The sequence below is a fragment of the Akebia trifoliata genome, chromosome 1 (assembly GCF_017979445.1).
Source record: "Akebia trifoliata isolate Shusen 1 chromosome 1, ASM1797944v1, whole genome shotgun sequence".
In the NCBI taxonomy this organism is placed as follows: domain Eukaryota; kingdom Viridiplantae; phylum Streptophyta; class Magnoliopsida; order Ranunculales; family Lardizabalaceae; genus Akebia; species Akebia trifoliata.
In genome coordinates this window covers 7,172,969-7,194,809 of record NC_141375.1, presented here as the reverse complement: position 1 = coordinate 7,194,809, position 21,841 = coordinate 7,172,969, and the positions used below count along the sequence as shown (strand labels likewise).

The following is a 21,841-nucleotide window of genomic DNA, read 5'->3' as shown; positions in this document are numbered from 1 at the left end:
AGAAAACCCTCGACGGCTTCTGAGCATAGTTCCGATAAAACCCTCGGCGGCATCTGAGCATAATTCTGAGAAAACCCTCGGCGGTAACTGGCTGAGTAAAATTGAGAATGAAGGAATAAATCTAGGAAAGAAACGCTTGAAGATGAATCTGGAAAAGAGTGATCGAATCTGGGAATGAATAGATCTGGGAAATAATGAATGCCTTATCTCTTATTCTAAGTGAGAGGGTTATGAGTTAATTTCTAGGCAAAACCAAATGTGAGATCCAAAATGCTTTTGTTTGACCCTTAAGGTTTTACCCAAAAGTTTTATGAATTTAAAACCTGAGTTTTTATTTTTTTTTGAACTTCAAGGGTTTTCCAAAATACCGTTATCAAGAGGGTAACCTTAAGTTTGGGGTTCCCATTATTTTTTAGGATTAACATTGCTTAAAAACAAAATGCCCCTGGTTTGATAACAAATATGGCACTGGAGATAATTGAATACATCATGTAAAATAAAAAAAAATGCCCCTAGTATAAGGGGAGACTACATATTAGAGGAAAAAAAAAATGCCCCTTGTATGAAGGTTTAAAATATTTGATTACCACAAGCGCAATAAAGATCCAACTTTTTATTTTGATTAATTTTATTGAAGATTTTGAGTCAGGCTCAAGAGAACAAAAATATTTCCTTTTGAGACTTATCATAGAATTCATCCTTCTCTTCCTTGGTTCACTTGGGGAAGTAAAAATTGTCAAATTGATCGTAGATAAGATATTTGTCGCTTCCGAGTCTATGCCTGGTTTAAGCTAAGTATTGAACTTGATTATTCGGATTTCTGATATTTCAGCTCGGACCGCTCTCAGCTTGGGATTTTCTTCTGTTTTTCTTTGTTGTTCTAACTTTTGCCTAGATCGCCTTTTCAGGTTTTCAATTTATCGAGCTTGCTCTAGCTTTTACCTAGATTGCTTTTTCAGGTTTTTGATCTAGTGAGCTTTTTTTTTTGTTGTTGCTCTGATTGTTGCCAAAGTTGTCCTTTCAGATTTTCAACCTTGCGAGCTTGCCTTAATTTTTGCCTATCGTCATTTTCGGATTTTCAACTTAGCAGGCTTCATCATTTTTTTATCTTTTTCTTCTCCTCTGAACTTCTAGAATTACTGTCTGATCATGCTTTGCTATCTTCCTTGACTTTTCGTATGGTACTTAGGAGGACTTTCATAGGTAAGCTTAGGACTGGGTATAAAAAGAAAGGAATTTTGAGGCTCAAAAACCCAAATGCCCCTTGTGTGGTATTTCATTTAAAATTTTTTTTTTGAATTTTCTTTCCCATTTTGGATAATATTTCTTTTTCTTTTGAATTTTTTTTTTTTTTTTTTAGATTTTTTCTTTGTCGGGGAATCTATTATTTTATTTTGATATGGTCGGGCCTGAAGTAACTTCTTAGGTTGCCTACGTACCCCAGAATTTTGGGATCAGACCAAAACGTAGTTCAAATTTTTTCCTCCCTTGGGTTATTAGGTAATCAGGCTTGGAAGTAAAAGGCATAATTTTTCTCTTTTTGAATAGGCTGCAAAGGGGTTGAGAAAGGAGATAATGAACTGGGTAATAGGAGAATTGATTCAGCCAAAGATGGCCTCCTTAAATGTAGCACCGTTTGATTTGGTCAAGGTTGGTTGGTTCTGGTAATTCGATTCCATCATGATCTTGAAGTCTGACGGCTTTTCCAATAATATTTTCTTTGATGATGAACGGACCTCCCCAATTAGATTTGAACTTCCCTCTGGGGTCAAAGATAAAAGATAGGTGCTCGATTCTCTTTGAGTACCAAATCCCCGACTTGTAAGTGACGAGCCGTAACCTTCTTATCAAACGTGAGAGTGACTCTTCTTTGATAAGCTTGCAAGTGGTACAAAGCTCTTAGTCGTTTTTCTCCGATCAAGTTTAATTCTTTATACCATTGACTAACCTAATCTATTTCTAACAATTGACTTGAAGGCCTTGAGATACGGGATTTTCATTTCAACTGGTAAGATTGCTTCCATATCATACACTAGGAAGACTGTATTGAAGTATGATATGCCCCTAGTGTGAATGGTAACTTCTCTAATTAATCTTGATGTGATTGACACATTTCCTTGATGATTGTTTTGAGATATTTTATTAGCTGCTTCAACCTTTCCATTAATCTGAGGACGGTAGAGAGATAATGTGATGTCGAATCTCGAACTTTGAACACAGAGTGATAACTTAAGCTTTGATGTACGACCCATTATCAGAGATCAATACCGCTTCAACTGTTTCATTAATCTGAGAATGGTAATCTATTCTGGGAGCTCTACCATTTTGAGAAGTGTAGCACTAATACATTTTATAACATCTTCCTTGATCTCATTTTCTCAAGCCAGTATCTATTCTGTGTCAGACAACACCCAAGCTTGCACTTAACATATCCTCATAGGCCCACACGAACAAGTCTTTTGAAATTTCTGAGAAAATTCATGATCCCCTTGTGTTCCTCTAGGGATAAGATGGTTTCTATTTGAATTTATTTAGGAATGACCTTTGCTTTCTTGAGCTTGACTTTTATCTTCTTGTTCAGGAGAAAAATATATCCTTGAAGCTAGATTATTAGTTAATTCGTTAATGCGCTCGAGGTATTCAAAAATTTTCTTTATCCAATCAAATTCAGAAGGGACGACAGACACCTCTATAGACTCGATAAACTAACTCGACTCAACAGGAAAAGAGTAGATTCAATTTAAAGAAGACATGACCTTGCTAAAAAAAATGACTCGAGCTAACCCAAATGACTCATGAAAACTCAAGACAACTACCCATACCGGGCTTAATTAGGACTGAGGACTGAGACATTGTTTGCAATCGACAGGGTTGAGGCACTGTGATCTTCAGGGAACAACTGGAAAATATTGAGATATTCTAAAGGATTGATTTGGCGTTGACGTTCGTTCCAACTGACCGGACTAGTAACCCTAGCTAGACGATGGACGATGGAGCTTAGGTACAATGATAACTCTTAAACCTCATTGAAGGTGAATTTAACCAGTTTCAGTGTTACCCCCTTGATAACATTTTAATGAATCCTGAGATTTTATTGAATTCTGTGCACCAATCCATTAAACAATTTATCCATTCAATGATTATTCAGAAGGAAAATAATTTTATTGCACTCTTGAAAATTATTGAAAAATAATGTTTTTATTGAATAATAATTTTCACAAACATATTTCACTAATTTTTCATGCAAAAATAAATCTTTTGTAAATCATTTTTTTTTTTTAAATATTTTTTTTCATTTTCTTTTTTTGGAAAACATTTTCTTTTAAAAAACTTTTTTTTTGAAAAGCATTTCCTTTTGGAAAATCTTATTCTTCTGGAAAACATTTTACTTTTGGAAAGCATTTCTCTTTTGGAAAACATTTTACTTTGAATTCCATTTTGATTCAAATAGATCGGCCCATAATGTTCGTTGGATCGAGATGGACTGGGTCATTATGAATCATTGCCAAGTTTAAAATGGATTTTTATTGAGTCGGTGCACCCATTTTAATCAGGTAAAATAAAAATTTTTAATCCTTGAGGACAACCATACATTCTGATTTCACCATTCACATACATTCTGATATCATCATTCACATACATTCATCACTCACAAGGTCCCATTCAATAAACAACCCAGGAACACCCAATAAGTTCGAGTCGCTACCTATAGGGGAGGTTTCTAGACTCTAAGCTTACTACGTGCAATACATTTTTATCTGGTCACCCTTGCCCAAGCACACCTATATACCTCTCAAGCGTACTCAATCAGACGGTACGTGGTGACTTGGTTTGATATACCGTATAGGTGATAATCTAAAACTTCAACTCACTTCCCTGAAGTCAAAAACAGCAAGTTTGATCTCCAGTTGAGAGGTGGCGCACGATGCTGAGCAAGGGCCCACTTAAATACCTCTCGTCTAGAATAGACGTGGTCTATTCCCCTCGTACAGTAGGGTACAGCGGGGCAAGATCTCGCTTAGGCACCGATTTGACCAAGAAGTGCAATTGATGTACTTGGATTATCTTTTACATACCTACGAGTACGAGTCAAGAGTTGTAGTTTTCATAAATGGTTTGGCATCCCACGAGGGGACCGACCACGTACTAGTACCACGTTGGCAATCGGGACATGTGACTGTGTGGCTCACAATAGGTCAAAGGCTCAGGTCACTCCAGCCTGGGTGCATCGATATACCTTTCAGAGTCACCTGATCAGACGGTACTGATGCCCCAGATCGATATACCCTAAGGTACGTGACTGGAGTTGTGGTTTTCATGAATAACGTCGCATCTCCGAAGAGACCGGGCCACGCACTAGTGCCACGTTGGCTATATGGGACGTGTAAGCGTGAAAAGCAGTAAACATGCTAGTGGTGTGTGCAAAACAGGGTGGGGTGTGCCCGGGGACTTTTTTCAGATAAATGGGCCTATGGGCCATATCAAACCATTAATGGGCCACAATTATAGTGAATATAATCATCAAAAGATTATCAAAATCAAAGGTACGTGACTGGAGTTGTGGTTTTCATGAATGACGTCGCATCTCCGAAGAGACCGGGCCACGCGCTAGTGCCACGTTGGCTATATGGGACGTGTAAACGTGGAAAGCAGTAAACATGCTAGTGGTATGTGCAAAACAGGGTGGGGTGTGCCCGGGGCCTTTTTTCAGATAAATGGGCCTATGGGCCATATCAAACCATTAATGGGCCACAATTGTAGTGAATATAATCATCAAAAGATTATCAAAATCAAAGTCATGGCATGCAAATCAGGAGGAATTAAAATCAACCAATCAATCAAGACCAATCAATTAATTAAAACCAATCAATCAATATGTTAGAGTTAAGGTTCCATCAATCAAGATATCAAAAGGGTATCATCATATCAATCGGGTATCAAAAGGGAAATCATGCACCCTAATCTAGCACACAATCTATTCAAACATGGACTCATCTCATAGCATTCAATCCTCATATAACAGGAAACAGTATCATCATAACATATCAAGGGAATGTATAAGAACAAGCAACAAATTGCATGAAACCGATAAATTCAAACGAGTTGATTCGACTCATTATGTTCAAAATTGGGTATCATGGCAACACATTATGGTAAAACCACATAAAGAGAATTAAAATAAATAGCACACAAACTAGTTCCTCACGTGATGTAAGATGAGTTCAACTAAGTTGACTCACCCAAAAAATTCACTCCTATGGTTGATTTTCGAAATCCAATCCTTTTTTTATTTTATTTTATGGTCCAATCAAAGATCACTTCGTGTGACCCACAATTATCCGAAATTTTAAAGAATATTGAATTGAAAATAGAATGATAATTGTTGAGATGAGGAATAATGACCCTTTTTTTTCTTAAAAAAAAACAAATTGATTTTTTCAAGGAAAAGAAATTTTCCCTTTTTTATTATTGTCAGTCCAATTTCTATGTTTGCAATCAAATAACAAATACCGATGGTGTTGTTATAGATAAAAATTGATGTAATAATAAAAAAAAATTATTCTCCTTTTGTTTTAAACAAATCGATTTTAAAAAACAAAAAAAAACCCATTTTTTTTATTAAAAAAAAAACCCTTTTTATTAAAAAAAAAACCAGTCCAACCAAGAATTGGTGTGTTAACAACAACTCTCAAAGAACCCCAAAAATCATTCTCTTTTTAATGAGAGCACGTATGTTGCTGCCAGCACAATACCCATAAAAAATTTCTTTTTATGTACAACTGCCAACATAACCTTTCTTTGTTTTATTGCTGCCAACACACAACAATCACACATCCATACTTCTTTCTCTCACAATCTCGTCAAAGAGAATAACCCTTGCAGTATGTAGATCCACCTCAATATTTGGAAAAAACATGGAGATGCATTCAAAATGGAACCATCAGAGAAGAACTTTTCATCAGCATCTTAGAACTCGCTCTTATTGGCCGCCACTGTTGGTGTGTGTTTCTCATCAGTGGTGTCGCTGCAACTTGCAGAGCTCATTAAATTACGAGGAGGATCACAGGAAATTTCATCATCCCTCCTCATCATACATTCTTCCTCTAAATCTAACAGACCCACATTGTTAACTTCTTCTGCTACTAATTCACCAAATACGACAAGATGACACAACTCACCCATGTTGTTCCCATCTAGCACAGAATCACTATGTTTTCAAGTTTTTCTTTCCTTTTTTTCTAATCCTTGAAGGTGATTAACGGCCTTTGCTGGTATGAGAACATTGCGTTGTTTGCGATTAACCACATGAAGAGAGGGTGAAACGAAAGAAGCAGCAGAAAAAGAATGAGGGAATGAGGGATTGGAGTTGGGTAAGGAGGAAGATGGTGAGGGAAAGGAGGATATAGTATTGGTTTCGGTGTTCTTGGTTTGGTTCATTGGGTTTTGTTCTTGAGAGTTCCAAATTTTCCAGCACCAATTTCATGAAGAACAACGATCATTAATAAATAAAGAATGGTAATCTCCATGAAAACAAGCTCTCTTGATCTTTTGAAGATTGAAGGATTTGGGGATAATTGTCGCCATGATCGAGTTTTTTAGAGAAAGCGACAAAGAGAGAGAGAGAGAGAGGACGTCCTCTCTGTAGCTGATTTCCGTCATCTTCTTTGTGGAGAAGGAGATAAAAAAACAGTAAAAACTGTTTTCTGCTAATGGCACACCACGCGTAAAAAAAAAAAAACAATTTTGTGATTTTTTTTGTGATTTTTTTTTCTTGGAATTTTCTCCTCATCACAAACAACATTAAAAAAGGCACTTTTTTTGTTTCTTAATGCATCACTCACAAATAATTTATCTTCGTAATTTATCACCCATGCATATTAACTAAAAAAAAAATTATTCAAAAATCTTTTTTGAAAAAAAAGGTAAGATTCATAACTCTCATCCTAATCACCATGATTTTATCCTCAATTTATATATCAATTTGAATATTTCATTATTTAGGGTCATCCCAAAATGACCCTAGATTGAACCATAAAAAAATGTGACAAAATAAAGTATCCAAAATCCAAACAAATGATCCATAATTAAGCCAAAACGAATGATAAAAAAAATAAATAAATAAAATAAAAAAATAAACAAATAACTAGAAAAAGGTCCTACTGGCAATGCATCCCACACTTGGGGCTTTTCAAGTCTGATCCTCAATGGTCCCCAGTGGAGTTGCCACTGAAAACTCCCTCGATCTGCGGGGTGCGTGGATCCGCTTTTGACCCTTGAGGTTTGGGAGTCGCCACCTAGTTATTACGGTCTAGGAACCGAATATTGACTCTAAACGGATAAAGAAACTAATCTACTAAAGAAAAACTGAATCCGGAGATTACATTACGGGGTTTGAAGGTGTTAGGCACCAACTCCGCCCGGCCAATGCCGGTCTCTACTTATCCCAAATAAGACTACATTGCTAACAAAAACCTAGATAGAAAAAATAAAAGAGATTTTACCTTCGAACGCAACGGTTTTATTCTCTCAGATTTAATAAAACTGCTCCTTGTACCGTACTCATTACTTCGTTCTGTCTCCGGATCTAATTTCGGATATCCGAGGCAAGGTATCTCTTCCTTAGATCTGGATTCTTTGAATTTTATTATCGATTTTTGGGTGTTTTTGAAGGGCTTCTAGGTGTTTTTCAGGCTAAAATCGAAGAATGGGTGTTAGGTAAGGAGTTGGAGTTTCAAAATTAGGGTTTTGGGAAGGTTGTGGAGGCTTCTTGACCTACTTTTTCTAGGGTTTTTTCTTTGATACGAAAATAGGGTGTGGAGGCTCCTATTTATAAAGTTTTTTAGAAGAATTAGAGTTTGATTAGGGTTTCTTTTAAGGTTTTAATTAGGGTTTTGACTTTGGTCTTATGAGATTGACTTAGTCTTTAGGGTTTTAATTTAGGGTTTTCACTTTAATCTTATGAGATTGACTTGATTAGTTTAGATTAGGGTTTTGATTTACGGTTTTGACTTTAGTCTTATGAGATTGGCTTTAATACTTTGACTTTAGTCTTTCTTGGTTGGCGTTTAATATCTTGACTTTAGCCTTACTTGATTGACTTTAAGATTGACTTTAGTCTTACTTGATTGACTTTAATTTTTGAAGAACCCCTTTTATTATATCTTTAATTTTTTGGGCCCCCAGATGGAGGGGTCCTTGAATAAATATCCTGACAACCATCAACAATTTTGCTTGAAAGCCTGATTGATCGAGTTTTTGGTTTAAAATTTTAAATTAATTTTATTAATGTTTTACTTTACATTATTTAATGGTTTATTTATTAATTTCGAAATTTTTAATTATTAAAATTGTAAAATTACCGTTTTGCCCTCGGAGAGGATTTTTTACGTTTTAAGTCGTTTTTCAATGTTCCAGGATGTTTTGAATCAGTTTTTCATAAGGAATTCAATGGGAATGTTGGTTTGTGTCATTTATAAAAAAAATTTGTGCGAAATGGTCGTGAGTTTTATGAGGGGCATTTTCGTAATTTTATCGAATTGTGTGAAAATTGGCAACATGGTTTACTCGATTTCGATGTGTTGTTTTATGTGTTTGAATAGGTTTTCCTAACCCTACGTGGGCTCTAGGGATGTTTTAAGGTTAGGGGTATTTTGGTAATTTGATAATTTTTTAGTGATTTTTATTGTAAAGCTTCTTTCTGTCTGCAAGATGATGATTTCTATGTCTCTGGGGTCATATTTTCCTAGCGTAGCGTGGTTTCTACAGTTTTGTCAGTTTGAGATATCTCATCCGGATTTTTGAAGGATATCTGGTAACAAAATAAAGCATTGGAATAAACATCCATCATTGGGAACCGTTGCGATCGGGTTGACGAGTTGATTAAGCAGGCGAGTGCAAAATGGGGTGTCTACAATAGGTAAGGTAACACATGTTATTGATTGTCTTGAGGGGCTTGGATGTTAAAAGAAAACAAGCGCGCATTTTCTTAACTTATGTTTAGAGGAACGGTAAAGATTTGAATAAATTAACAATGCCATAAGTAGATGTTCCTATTAATCATTAGTCCAACGTTTTTACAATTTTCTTAAGAAAATATAAGAAGTTGACAAGAATATACTATATTACTAAGTTGTGTTGTGTGTGATCATGACACTCCTATCCATATATATGAAACAAAAATGCTAAATAATTAAGGTTTCAGATGTACAACTTAAGAATTATTCCAAAGATCTTGCAAGGTCTATATAATGGGATTTATATGACGTGTTTTCCAAATGAAACAAAGTCAAATTTTAAGTTTTCAAATCCAAAATATTTTTTTTCTTAATTTCTTTTGAGTTGTTCGGTGTGAGAGCTATTGACATAGAAGAACGGAGTGACGTGGTAGACATAGGTGGTTGTTTCGCATGAAACTCTTACCGGACATGACGGTTATGTGCGCACCAACATAGCGTTTGTCACCCTTGTGTCTCCATTTGTGTCATTTCAGCATTTTCCATAATTAAACTGTCATGTCCGAGTCGAGTTTCATGCGAAACAACTACCTATGTCTGCCACATCACTCTGTTCTTCTATGTCACTGGCTCTCACACCTTAATTGGGGTTAAGGATTAGAAAGATGTTTAATGTTTTATTAACTAATTTGAATACACACTAATGTATTCCCATAAAGGAAACTAAGAAGTATTCAAGATTGAAAAATTGATTCCAAATATGCAAATGGAGATTTAATTTGCAAATTGAAAAATTTGTTCCAAATATGCAAATTGAGATCAACCAAGGTTTAATGACATAAATAAACAACAATAGTGCTACTTTTATGCTCTTCACCAATACCTATGGTTTTCGTTACCGGAGGTTGCATCATGTAATTCCAGGGGTTGGAGTCGTAGTGGCATTCCATTGAAGATCGATTCACTACAAACAGGTATGACATTCGCTTATTATTTTTGTTTCCCTCCTCGTGCCTTTGTTCCCATTGGGACCAAATTTGCCTTGGATTTGGTTTGAATAATTATTAACCTTATATGATTGTTTAGAAAATAAATTTGAAAATTATTTATTCTCTTAACCCCTTATAATATTTGGACTAGTAGCTCTACCCTTGTATCCTTGGGAAAGGGTGCTACCCACTTCACCCCCTCCTGTTGCTCCGTCAATGGGACTCTCAAAGCTCTATATAGCGCAATAGTGACATGTGTATCTTTACAATATATATATATATATATATATATATATATATATATTAAATTGTGTCAAATATACATATTTTATGATTATTATGACCTATTACTTAGGTTTCTATGGTGTATGCTTTGGGTTAGCGAAATAAAACTAACCATGAAAAGATTTATGGATTGGATAGGTTAACCCAATGGCCTGTTGGATGACCTGCCCAATAGCCTGTTGGATGGCCTACCCAATGGTTTGTTGGATGGCCTGCCCAATGGCCTGTCGGATGGCATGCCCAATGGCTTGTCGGATGGCCTGCCCAATGTCTTGTTGGATGGCTTGCCTATTGGCATGTCGGATGGCCTGTCGGATGTTTGTTTACTTGGGATGTAAGTAGTAATAGCTGGCTTGGGGTGTAAGTAGTAATAGCTAGCCTGCCAATATTACCTATTTTTGAAAATTTTAAAAATAATAAGGAAAAACTTGGAATGTAAAACTTCATTCCTTATCTTCCCTCCTCGTATCTCCACTTTTGAAGGTAACCAAATTTGATATTTTTTCCCTTCTCTTCCCTCCATTTTTCTTCTCTTTTCTCTCCACTTAGCAATCCAAACAGGAAAAATGAAGAGAAAATTGCATATTTTCTCTTCTCTTCTCTTATCTTCTCTCAATCCAAATAGACTGTAAAGAAAATCTCACATTTGTTACAGTTTTTATAATATTGTTTTTTACAGTAATTTTTGAATTTAGGTGTTGAAGGAAGTGATGGATAAGAGTTGGATGAAAAAGTCGAGGTAGACTCAACTACTTATGATCCATTATCAATGTTTATAACTCAATGGGATTTATTTTTAAAAGTTGTACATTATTTTCTAATGTAGGGTGAGTAGCAAATATATAAACGGTGTTGATAAATTCATCGACTTCGCATTTGCCAATACATCAACTGGCCTCATCCCATGTGCATGTAGGAAATGTGTCAACTTTAAGCTCTTGAAACGAGATGTTGTCCAGGAGCATCTCATCGTTTATGGAATTGTGGAGCATTACACACTATGGAAATATCACGGGGAAACTTCTTCCACATCCACTCACTATTCCATGTGATGATGCTCCAGGTGGTGTTGATATGAATAGAATGTTGCACGATGCTTTTGCTTTTGATATGTCGGGTGTGGACAATGATGTACCTGATGGAGCAAGTGAACCTGCACAAGGGCGCAATGTCGAAGTAGAAAACTTCTTCAGGTTGCTTCAAGATGCAGATAGAGAGTTGTATCCCGGATGTACCAAGTTCACAAAGCTCTCTTTCATTGTTCGACTATATCACATAAAGTGTTTGTTTGGATGGAGCAACAAGTCCTTCGACATGTTGTTTACGCTTTTGAAGGAGGCATTACCCGAGGGAGAGTTGTTGCCAAAGTCTTTTTATGATGCGAAGAAGATCATTAGGGACTTGGGACTTAATTACAATAAAATTGATGCGTGCTCCAATGACTGTATGTTATATTGGAAGGACATAGCCAATGACCAATTATGCAAGGTGTGTGGTACTTCGAGATGGCAGCAAGTTGAACATAAAGTGTAGTGTTTAGAAAAAAAAAAAAAAAAATGTTGACTAAGTCAACTAAGGTTGACTCAAGTCAAGTCAACTATGATTGACTCAAGTCAAGTCAAGTCAATTATTGTTGACTAGTCAAACAACTTTGACTAAGTCAAATTAACTAAGATATTTGTAAGAAATTCTAAAAGAATTAGAATTTTGTAATATCTAGATATTTAAAATATCTAGATATTTTTTAAAAAAAATATCAAATAGAGATATTAGCTGATTTTTTAATTGTTGTTTCATTTTCTTTACACAAAGAAAGAAGAGAAAAGTAAGAAGAAAAGAAGGAAGAGAAAGAAAGAAAGAAGAGAAAGAAAAGAAGGAAAGGAAAAGAAATAAGGTAGGCCCTTACAACTATTTATAATGGTTTTAGTAAAGTATATGTATGTATATATATATGTATATTGCTGATTTTATAGTTATAAAAATTCAATTTGTTTTGTTTTTAAAAATAATTTTGACTTAGAAATTTTAAAGTTAAAATTGTTTTGTAAATTTTTAACAACATGCATATTATTTATACATATTTATATTATTGTTTTTATGATTTTAAAGCATGCTAGTATTTGGTATTTTGTTTAAAAGGAATTCTTACATGTTTGTAATTGATTTAAACATGTTTATACGTAATTATATATACTAAAAACAAAATACAGCAACTATGAAAGTTGCTATTGTTGTATTAAATTGACACCATGATTGTTGGATAGAATATAAAAAAAAAAATGGTTGCTTTATACGTACGTTATACGTGTTTATACGTACGTTATACGTATTTATACGTATTGAAAATAAAATACAGCAGTTTTAAAAGTTGCTGTTTTTATATAATATATTACTATGTTTACTTTAGTTTCATGCTTAAAAATATTTGTTAATTTATATGTATTTTATAAGTACTTAATACGTATTTTATACGTATTTTGTACTTGTCAAAAAGAAAATACAGCAACTATATAAGTTGCTGTTTTTTTTTACACAATACATATTTTGTTCACATTGTTATAAACATACATGATTTTTGAATAAGTTAAACTGGTGGACAGTTTACTTTAATCATTTTAGTGATGGATTTCCAAGAAATGTTTCTAATTAAAAGTTGGGTAGAAAAGTAATTTATTAAAATGAATATGAGAACGAGTTCTCAATTGAATGTCGTGCTTTTAAAATACCCAGTTAGTGAGATGCTTCGGCGTATGCCGTATAAGACACGAAAAGGAGAGAAAATATGAAGTGATGCTTCAGTCATAGACTGTGTAAGACACGAATGAGTGAAATGCTTCGACTAAGGGTCGTGTAAGACACGAAAGAAAGAAAAAGAAAAGAGAGATAAGACTGTACATTTAAGAGTGGACTGGGTATTTAAAACACGTGTATGTATTTATTTTTCATTACATTTTGAAAAGAAAATAAATACTTATATGTAGTATTTTAGTGATTTATTAAAGAGATTGTGAAAACCTATAAAGAATAACATGTTGTGATATTTCCGGAATGACGTGTTATACTAGGATAACAGTTGCGTTGTTTGAGTTCTTATGTATTATGGGATGCATAAGAACACAACATCACAACAGGAATCCGGGAGTTTCTTTTCTATCTTTAATAGAGAACAAGATGTAGATAGTGGTATAATTGATAGAGAATATCGAGGATCACATGCACGCCAGATTGGCATAGATGAAGATGGCTAGTTAATGATCATTAATAGTCTAGAGTAGTCAAGAAAGAATGACCTACTTGATTTGGCCCGTTTCTTAAGGCCTTGGTCAACGGCCAACGGCTAACCTGAGCCGGAAAACAGTTACCCAAATTGTGGCAGAGGCTGGCCATAGAATCAGGAACTAACGGTGGGGTTCCACACTGGTGAAGTATTGGAATAATCGTATTTTGACTGAGATGTTCACATCAGTCGTGACCCTCAACTCTCTATTATAGTACTCTATTATTTGATGTTATATTATGAACAATTGTTTTCTTCAGATTTTTAAGTGTTTTAATTTCCTACTAAGTTTTATGACATCGGAGTTCAATTATTTTTAATTGTGTTGAATATCAAATATGCATGATTTATGAATTCTTAGAATGTTTAAACTGCATATAGGATGCTGTTATTTAGAATTGTAAGATTCCCCTATTGGGTAACTCCCCTGTTACTCACCCCTACGACATCAAATTTCAGGCGCACCTGGTTTAGGTGATCCTTCCGAGGAGGCTCAGTGCCAGGGCCTTATAGATGATCAGTCCAAGCTTCCAGGAGTGGAGCATGGGTATTACTAGTTATAAGTCTTAAACTAGAGTTAGGTTTAAGTCTTTAGCTATCGTTTTTGGTTATGTAATTATGAACACTATAGTATGTCATTACTGTTTTATGTATATATGTCAAGTGTTTTTAATGTTTGAGGATACGTGTCTGTTCTGTTGAGAAATGATCAGGTATGACATATAGTTATATTATTTGCCGTTTACGTTTATGAATTGATTATCATGATACGGGTTTTATATCATGCCTCGGGATTCAACTTGGGAATCATGAGGATTCGGGTTGAGTTTTTGGGGCGTGACATAAAGAGAATTATCATAATATTTCTCTAAGGATGAAAGAAAGAAAGATTCCTGCTAAAATATTACGCTATTTTCCATTGGTTCCAAGGCTTCAAAGGTTATTCATGTCATCGAAAACCGCATCATTCATGTGATGGCATGATGAGAGTCGGACCAAAGATGGGTCTTTGAGGCATCCAGCTGACTCTCTTGCTTGGAAAGATTTTGATGTTAAACATCGATCATTCTCTTTAGACAGTCGCTATGTTAGACTTGGGTTGGCAATCGATAGCTTTAATCCATTTAGGACGATGAGTATTTCTCATAGTACATGGCTTGTCATTCTAACAGTATACAACTTGCCACCATGGATGTGCATGAAGCAGCCTTATCTCATGTTATCATTATTGATTTCAGGTCCTTATGGACCCGGTAATGATATCGACGTGTATTTGCAACCTTTGATAGATGATTTGAGACAATTGTGGGAGTTTGGCGTAGACACATATGATGCACAAAGCAATCAAATCTTTCAAATGAAAGCTGCACTATTATGGACGATTAGCGACTTTCCAGGATACACTATGTTGTCTGGATGGAGCACCAAAGGGCGTCTTGCTTGTCCTTGTTGCAATAAGGACACCTGCTCTCGACGTTTGAAGCACGGTAGAAAATTTTGTTACCTAGGTCACTGTCGATTGACCATAGGTTTAGATTTGACAAGAAATGTTTCGACGGAGAACAAGAACATCAAATTATGCCAATCCCAGCATCTGGTTATGAGGTTTTGGAACAAGTAGAGGGCATGAACATCACGTTCGAGAAGATTTCTAAAGTTGCAAAAGATCGCAAGAGAGGACGAGAAGATGATGCGAGAGATTTTTACAATTGGAAGAAGAAAAGCATTTTCTTTGACTTACCTTATTGGAAACACAACTTATTGCGGCATAGTTTGGATGTCATACACATTGAAAAAAATGTGTGTGATAATGTCATTGGGACTTTGTTGAACATCGAAGGAAAGACAAATGATAATTTGAAGGCTCGTTTAGACTTGCAAGAAATGAAAATACGAAATAAACTTCATCCAATTAGTATGGGAAATTAGACATATTATCCCCCTGCGTGTTTTACAATGAGTAATATTGAAAAAGAGAAATTTTGTAATGTGTTGAAAAATGTTAAGGTTCCAGATGGTTATGCAGCGAATATTTCACGATGTGTTCATCTTAAAAAATGTAAGATTTCAGGATTGAAGAGTCATGATTGTCATGTGTTGATGCAACAACTACTCCCGATAGTCTTGCGAGGTACATTGGTTAAGTATGTGAGTGCAAACCTAATTGAGTTGTGCATATTCTTTAGGGAGTTGTATTCTAAGGTTGCACGGGTAGATGACTTTGAAAGATTGCAGTCTCGGATTGTACTAACATTATGCCACTTAGAGAGGATTTTTCCCCCAGCGTTCTTTGATGTTATAGTGCATTTACCTGTTCATTTGGCTGCAGAGGCACGAATCGTTGGACCAGTACATTATCGATGGATGTACCCTATTGAAAGGTATGCATTAATTTTTGTATTCTTTTTGTTTTAGTTTCACATGCACCACACTATTCAACCTCATAGTCAAATCATTTCAATGCATGGTCATAGGTACCTTCTCACACTTAAATTGTATGTGCATAATCGAAGTCGACCAGAAGGTTCCATCACAGAAGGGTACCTCACAAAAGAATGCTTAACATTTTGCTCGAGGTACTTTGATAGTGTGGAGACAAGGTTTAATCTGTCAATAAGAAATGATGACTTTGGTAACACTATCTCAGGTCGACCGTTGGGGAAAGAACAAGTGTTTACTCTAGATGAAATATCATGGAGACAAGCAAATCGATACATGCTCTTCAACTCTAAGACACTTGTCCCATACATTCAGTAAGAATGCATATTTATTTTAAGTTTTACCATGCATGTTGAATGTAATATATCCATAGTTAATCATATCTCTTGAACTCAAACATATACAGAAAACACAAGAATGAACTTAAGTAGCAGCTTCGTCGGGTCAGTCATTTTGAAATTGATAGGCTTCATGCCAAAGAATTTGATGATTGACTTTTCAATAAGTCCTCCCATTTGGAGAATTTTGCACTTTCGGATGAAGTTAGGAAATTAGCAAAGGGTCATGATCGTGTTGCAAAAAGATTCAACACGTACATCATTAATTGGTTCAGATTTCGCACGTAAGGTAGTGAAAGTAAGAGAAAAACTTAAAACAGTGGAGTTATCGTAGTTGCAAATACATCAAGTTTCACAAGTGTTAGTGATAGAAATCCAATTCAAGGAGATATTACCTATTATGGTATATTGACTGATATCATAGAGCTCAATTATTATGGATGGAAGCGTGTTGTATTGTTGAAGTGTGAGTGGGTTGATGTTAGAAGAGGAATAAAAAAAGATGACTTGGGGTTTACGCTCGTGAATTTCACATACTTATCCAATATTGGAGTAAATGTTTACGATGAACCATTTGTACTAGCATCTCAAGCCACACAAGTATTCTACGTCAAGGACTCTATGGATTTAAACTGGTATACTATTGTACAGTCAAAACCAAGAGACTTGTTAGAAATGAGAGGAAATGGTACAGTAGAGGATATCGATGATTACTTGCAAAGTTTGCCTTGCAATGATCAAAGTATGGTGGATACTTTGATCGCCTCTGATGATAACGTAACATGGGATATGTCAGATATGCCAGGAATAACAATCAATGCACTTCTAATTATCACGACACCTTTAGCTGCCACAAATGAAATTAGGGAGGATGACATTGACGAGTCAGATTTCAATAGTATTGATGGGGATGATTTGGAGTCCTGTGATGCTGTTTGAAATTATTCATGGACAATGATGCAATTTCAAGTTCAATGTATCATTTGACATAGATTTGGTAATTAATAATTCAAAAAACTCATTGGTAAATATTTGAATTAACCTCCATTATCATTAATTTAATAACATTTCTTATAAGTTTTCAAAATAACTAATCATTTTCTTGATCTTTATTATAGGATGCATAGTCAGGATTCACAACCTCCCCAACATGGGGATGAGACGGTACATTTGGGGCCCACGCAGATAGACATGATTGCCCCTTCCGATCAGGCATCTGATTCAACATCTAGTAAGATGGAGTAATTGTTTTTCAGATTTTACACTCATATACATGTAAGATAATTGAATGATAATTAATTTTTTGTACATGATTTTCTACAGGGTCTACCAAGATGCAAAAAAAACGTGTGCGGGGCAATACACGTCTTGAATCACTTTGGAACATTGGCCCACAGGATTTAAAAACACGTGTTCGGAAAAACAACTACAAACAACCTATTGGCAATGGGGCCAAGTTACTTGGACAGTTCATAGGTACTGCGGTACGGAAGCCACAGTTTATATCTTTCATGTATTCAGATTGGAGGCGAGTGCCGATTCAAGCTAAAGAAAACATTTGGCAAACTGTTCAGGTAATCTAAAAAATAAATCAATTAAACTACACCAATTGTTTATATTTATCTAGAAACTTTACTCCTATGCTTTTTTAAATTTGATGTAGAGGGTTTTTGATATCGATGTCGACTTGAAGGGTTGGGTTCTTGAATCCTTCAATCATAAATGGAAAGACCGCAAATCTCTCTTGAAAAAAAAATACTATTTAGACTTTATGGGCGCTCCAGATGAGGCAAAAAAGAACCTCCCACCTTTTATGAATCAAGTGGAGTGGGATTGGCTTGTTCAATTTTGGGAAAGCAAAGTTGGTAAGGTATGAGTAACAACCATAGTTACATATAAATTCATTTAATTAATTGTTGGTAAAGTTTGAATATTATTTAATTTTTTATGGTTTACTTTGTAGATGCGTGAAATGAAAAACAAAGTCAATCGTAAGAATCAAAAAATGCACCACACATCTGGCACAAAGAGCTTCGCAAGAAAATTCGAGGAGGAGGTAAAATCAAATAATCATCGAGCCTATTTAGTACATGATTGCAATAATATTTATTAACTTATTATGCTTTACTTGTTAATAGACAAAAAAGAATAATTGGGTGGAGCCATCCCGGATGCAAATGTTCATAGTAACCCACACAAGAAAGGACCAAACCTTTATAGATGCAGAGACAGCGAAAGTTGTTGTAAGTATATATTTCCAATCTATTTTATTAGAAAAAATTATGTATCCAGATTTTTCATCTTATAAAAATGTTTTTAAGTTACAATAATTTTTTTATGTCTTTTTTTTTTCTTTTCTAAATCATGTTAGTATTGATTGTATTTAATTTATTTTAGGATGAGATGAGACAAAAAGAGAACGAGTCCCAACTGTCAGATAGTTCCCAGAGCAACACAGGTAGGAACGACATCTTCTCCCAAGTCATGGGAGAAGATGGTCATGGTCGTGTCAGGCAGATGGGGATGGGAGTGAGACCCTCAGCGTTTTTCGGACCCCAACCCACCCGTCAAGAGTGTATCTCACAAGCCCTTGAGGCAAATCGTCGTGCTGATGAGGCATGCCGAGAAGCCGCTGCAACACGCCGAGAGATGATTGAATTTCAGACAAACATGTCGATGCAATTTGAAGCACTGATGTCATTTATGAGTAAGCAACTTGGCCGTACCGTAAATATGGCTGAAGTACTTCGGGGTACACAGGTAATAACTTGTTATTCTGCCTTCTTAAACAAAAAAATTTTAATTGCATTTTCTTGTACTAATAGTTAAAATAATATTGTTTGTAGGCTTCCAATGGCAGCGATCCACAAACCTCTGTTGAGTAGTAATAGTTTGATCTGCAAGCTTTTTTGACAATGATCGGTGATTAATTTTTTGTTTTGCAAGTTTCATTACTAGTAATAATTTGATCCACAATACCTTTTGTTAATTAGAGATCAATGATCAATATTTTATTTTCTAAGTTCCGTTAATAGTAATAGTTGGATCCACAAACTTTTGTTTATCAGGTAGGAATGGTCAACTTTTTGTATTGCAACTTTCATTAGTGATAGTTGAAGATGTTATAATTGTTCAGTTCCATGTAAATAAAAATTAGACAAAAACTTGGTCTTGAATGTGTATATCGTGTCTTATATATATGGATTGATATCTAACACTTATTAGGTAAAACCTTTTTAACCCTGCCAATGTAAAATTAACGTTTTACATTGCCGGTCCCAAGCCCGGATAAAGGAGGAGGGAGAAGGTATGCCATGGATTCATCACTGTGAGTTTATTTGCCATAGGCAAAACTCCCTTGTGTCAAAATTTCAGCTTTTTAGTTAGTTTGAAAACAGATCGTGTACTTGCAATCCATTATGAATCATTATGAACCATTCTCTTAACTACATGATTTATATGCAATTTGAGTATTTTGTCAAATTTTTCATTTACAAATTTTTTGAGTTTCCTATGCCATGTTTTTTTTCAACTTGATATATAATTTGAGTGAGAACATAAAAAACGTGAATCTGTCTTTAATTTTCAGCCAAAGTACTATGATGGAGATCATTGTAAGATGCTGGGAATACTGCTAGGATCTAAGAGAACAAGATGCACTTTCCTCATAGGCGGTCAGAACATCAATGGTGTTTTTAAGGTACGTCTACATTTCTAAGTTTGCAAATTCGTCAGCCCCGTGTGTTCATATCTGTTCTCACTACTTCAATCCTCGACCATCAATACCTTAACCAAAAAATTGATTGTTGGTTGAACTAATCATGTTTCTATTATTTAATTATGTTTAAAGCCGTGTTTACTGTTAATTCTAGTGTGTTTGTATCTTCTCATACTACCTTGATCCACATCATTTTTTATATACCTATTGTTTTACATGGCATTCTAGAAACACTACTTCACTTTAGCCATCCAATTTTAATTTTGTGGCAGTTGTCGCATGGTTGTTGCTCTTAGTGGTGCTTGGATTCATTGTGCATGTGCTGGATAATGTGATCAAAACAGTGTATGTGTGCTTTGCAATTGATACGGACAAGGGGGAGGTATGTAAACACGAGTTTCATGAAGTGTATGTCCATCTTCTCATTACTAGGGAATCATAGACCCTCTCTTAGCACCAGAACTTCACAGATTGTATAACTTATCATGTTGTATAATATGTATGAGGTTCTAGTGGTTCAATAAACAGGTTAACTCTTTGAAAGCATTCTCACAAATTCAAGGGTAAAGTTACAACTTGTATGGTATTGCTGCCTACAAGTATATAGTTGTTTAGATAACTCAGATAGACTCAGATATTAGGTGAGATTACTAAAATTATAAACTTAGAAGGTTCATTGTTAGGTAGATGTTAGGCTTAGTTGATGGGATGATGAAAACCTTTTCATCATCAATACAATCTAAGACTATTTGACTATTAAAAATGGGACGACTCCATTGTTGGTTCTACTCTATGGATTGCTGATTTGCTTCAAGAGGTGTTTTAAGCTACACAATGATGTTAATAATGCTGGAATGATGAGGATGAAAAAAGGGTGAGGAGTAGTTCAAGAAAATAAAGGGGGATGGTCTTTGTTTGTAAGCCTCATTGGTCATCTCGATCACTTTCTAGTGAAATTTTCGTTGCTTATGCATTGGTTTATGACAATGCCACATGATGCTTATTTTGGAGTAGGGAGCAGAGTTTATTTGGTGGCAGTGGTTCGAGTGACATATATACAATGTAATTTTTCCTGCTCCAATCACTGTGCTGATGGTTTTCCTTGCTCTATTTCAGAGTCCCTTCATATATAATTGGTTGCCTTAGTCATCTAGAATATGAACCCATTGCAACAACTCCCAACTAGAATATGAACCCATTGGCTGCCATGTACTGTTTAGTCAGTTAGATTTCTGGTTATATAAATATGAACCCATTGGCTGTCATTAACAGAGATCCATTTGTTTTCAGGAAAAATGTTATCTGTCTTCATTACATACAGCTCAAAGGGAACGAGAGATAAATCAGGTCATCTCTCGTTTAAGAATAGCAAAGTATCGTATCTCAGGATTGGTCCCTATGTTTGTGCTGAATGGAACTTTGAGTAATAATAATTCCAACTCTATGATTATTTCCCTTTATATCTATCTTTAAAAAAGAAAAAGAAAAAAATTAATCTACTGGTGTTCTTGATGCTGAACAATCTGTTCTGTCTCTAATTTAGGGGATTCCCAATTTGGCTCAAATACATTCCTGGTATAGCTTTCAAAACAAACAATGAGCCATTCAAGGTTGGGTACTTAGGTTCACTTCATTGTCTTGCTTCTTTGTATCAATTATTTCTTGTTAATTTGGTTGTAATTCTTGAATGCTTGTATAATAGGCTGCAATGGAACAATTTACAAAAAAGATCGTGAACTTAATGAAAAAAGATCGTGGACTGTTGCTTGATTCCTGAGTCACCTTTTTATTTGGAAGGGGAGGGTGGAATTTTTGAATTCATGGAGAAACGGCTCAAGGAA

At 35.2% G+C, this 21,841-nt stretch overlaps 1 protein-coding gene across 1 annotated transcript in view; it reads left to right on the top strand.

Annotated features, from left to right (window-relative positions):
- Positions 1 to 21,841, top strand: part of LOC147410587 (uncharacterized) — a 28,308-nt gene extending 6,467 nt beyond the window's left edge. Inside the window, exons 3-14 of the mRNA XM_086437196.1 lie at positions 15,835 to 15,886; positions 16,153 to 16,258; positions 17,401 to 17,513; positions 17,606 to 17,856; positions 17,946 to 18,152; positions 18,246 to 18,338; positions 18,421 to 18,525; positions 18,680 to 19,042; positions 19,872 to 19,982; positions 21,291 to 21,423; positions 21,544 to 21,610; positions 21,703 to 21,841. Of these exons, the coding sequence (XP_086293322.1) occupies positions 16,221 to 16,258; positions 17,401 to 17,513; positions 17,606 to 17,856; positions 17,946 to 18,152; positions 18,246 to 18,338; positions 18,421 to 18,525; positions 18,680 to 19,042; positions 19,872 to 19,982; positions 21,291 to 21,423; positions 21,544 to 21,581 (1,452 nt within the window). The 5' untranslated portion in view covers positions 15,835 to 15,886; positions 16,153 to 16,220 and the 3' untranslated portion in view covers positions 21,582 to 21,610; positions 21,703 to 21,841. The remainder of the gene's footprint in view (positions 1 to 15,834; positions 15,887 to 16,152; positions 16,259 to 17,400; positions 17,514 to 17,605; positions 17,857 to 17,945; positions 18,153 to 18,245; positions 18,339 to 18,420; positions 18,526 to 18,679; positions 19,043 to 19,871; positions 19,983 to 21,290; positions 21,424 to 21,543; positions 21,611 to 21,702) is intronic.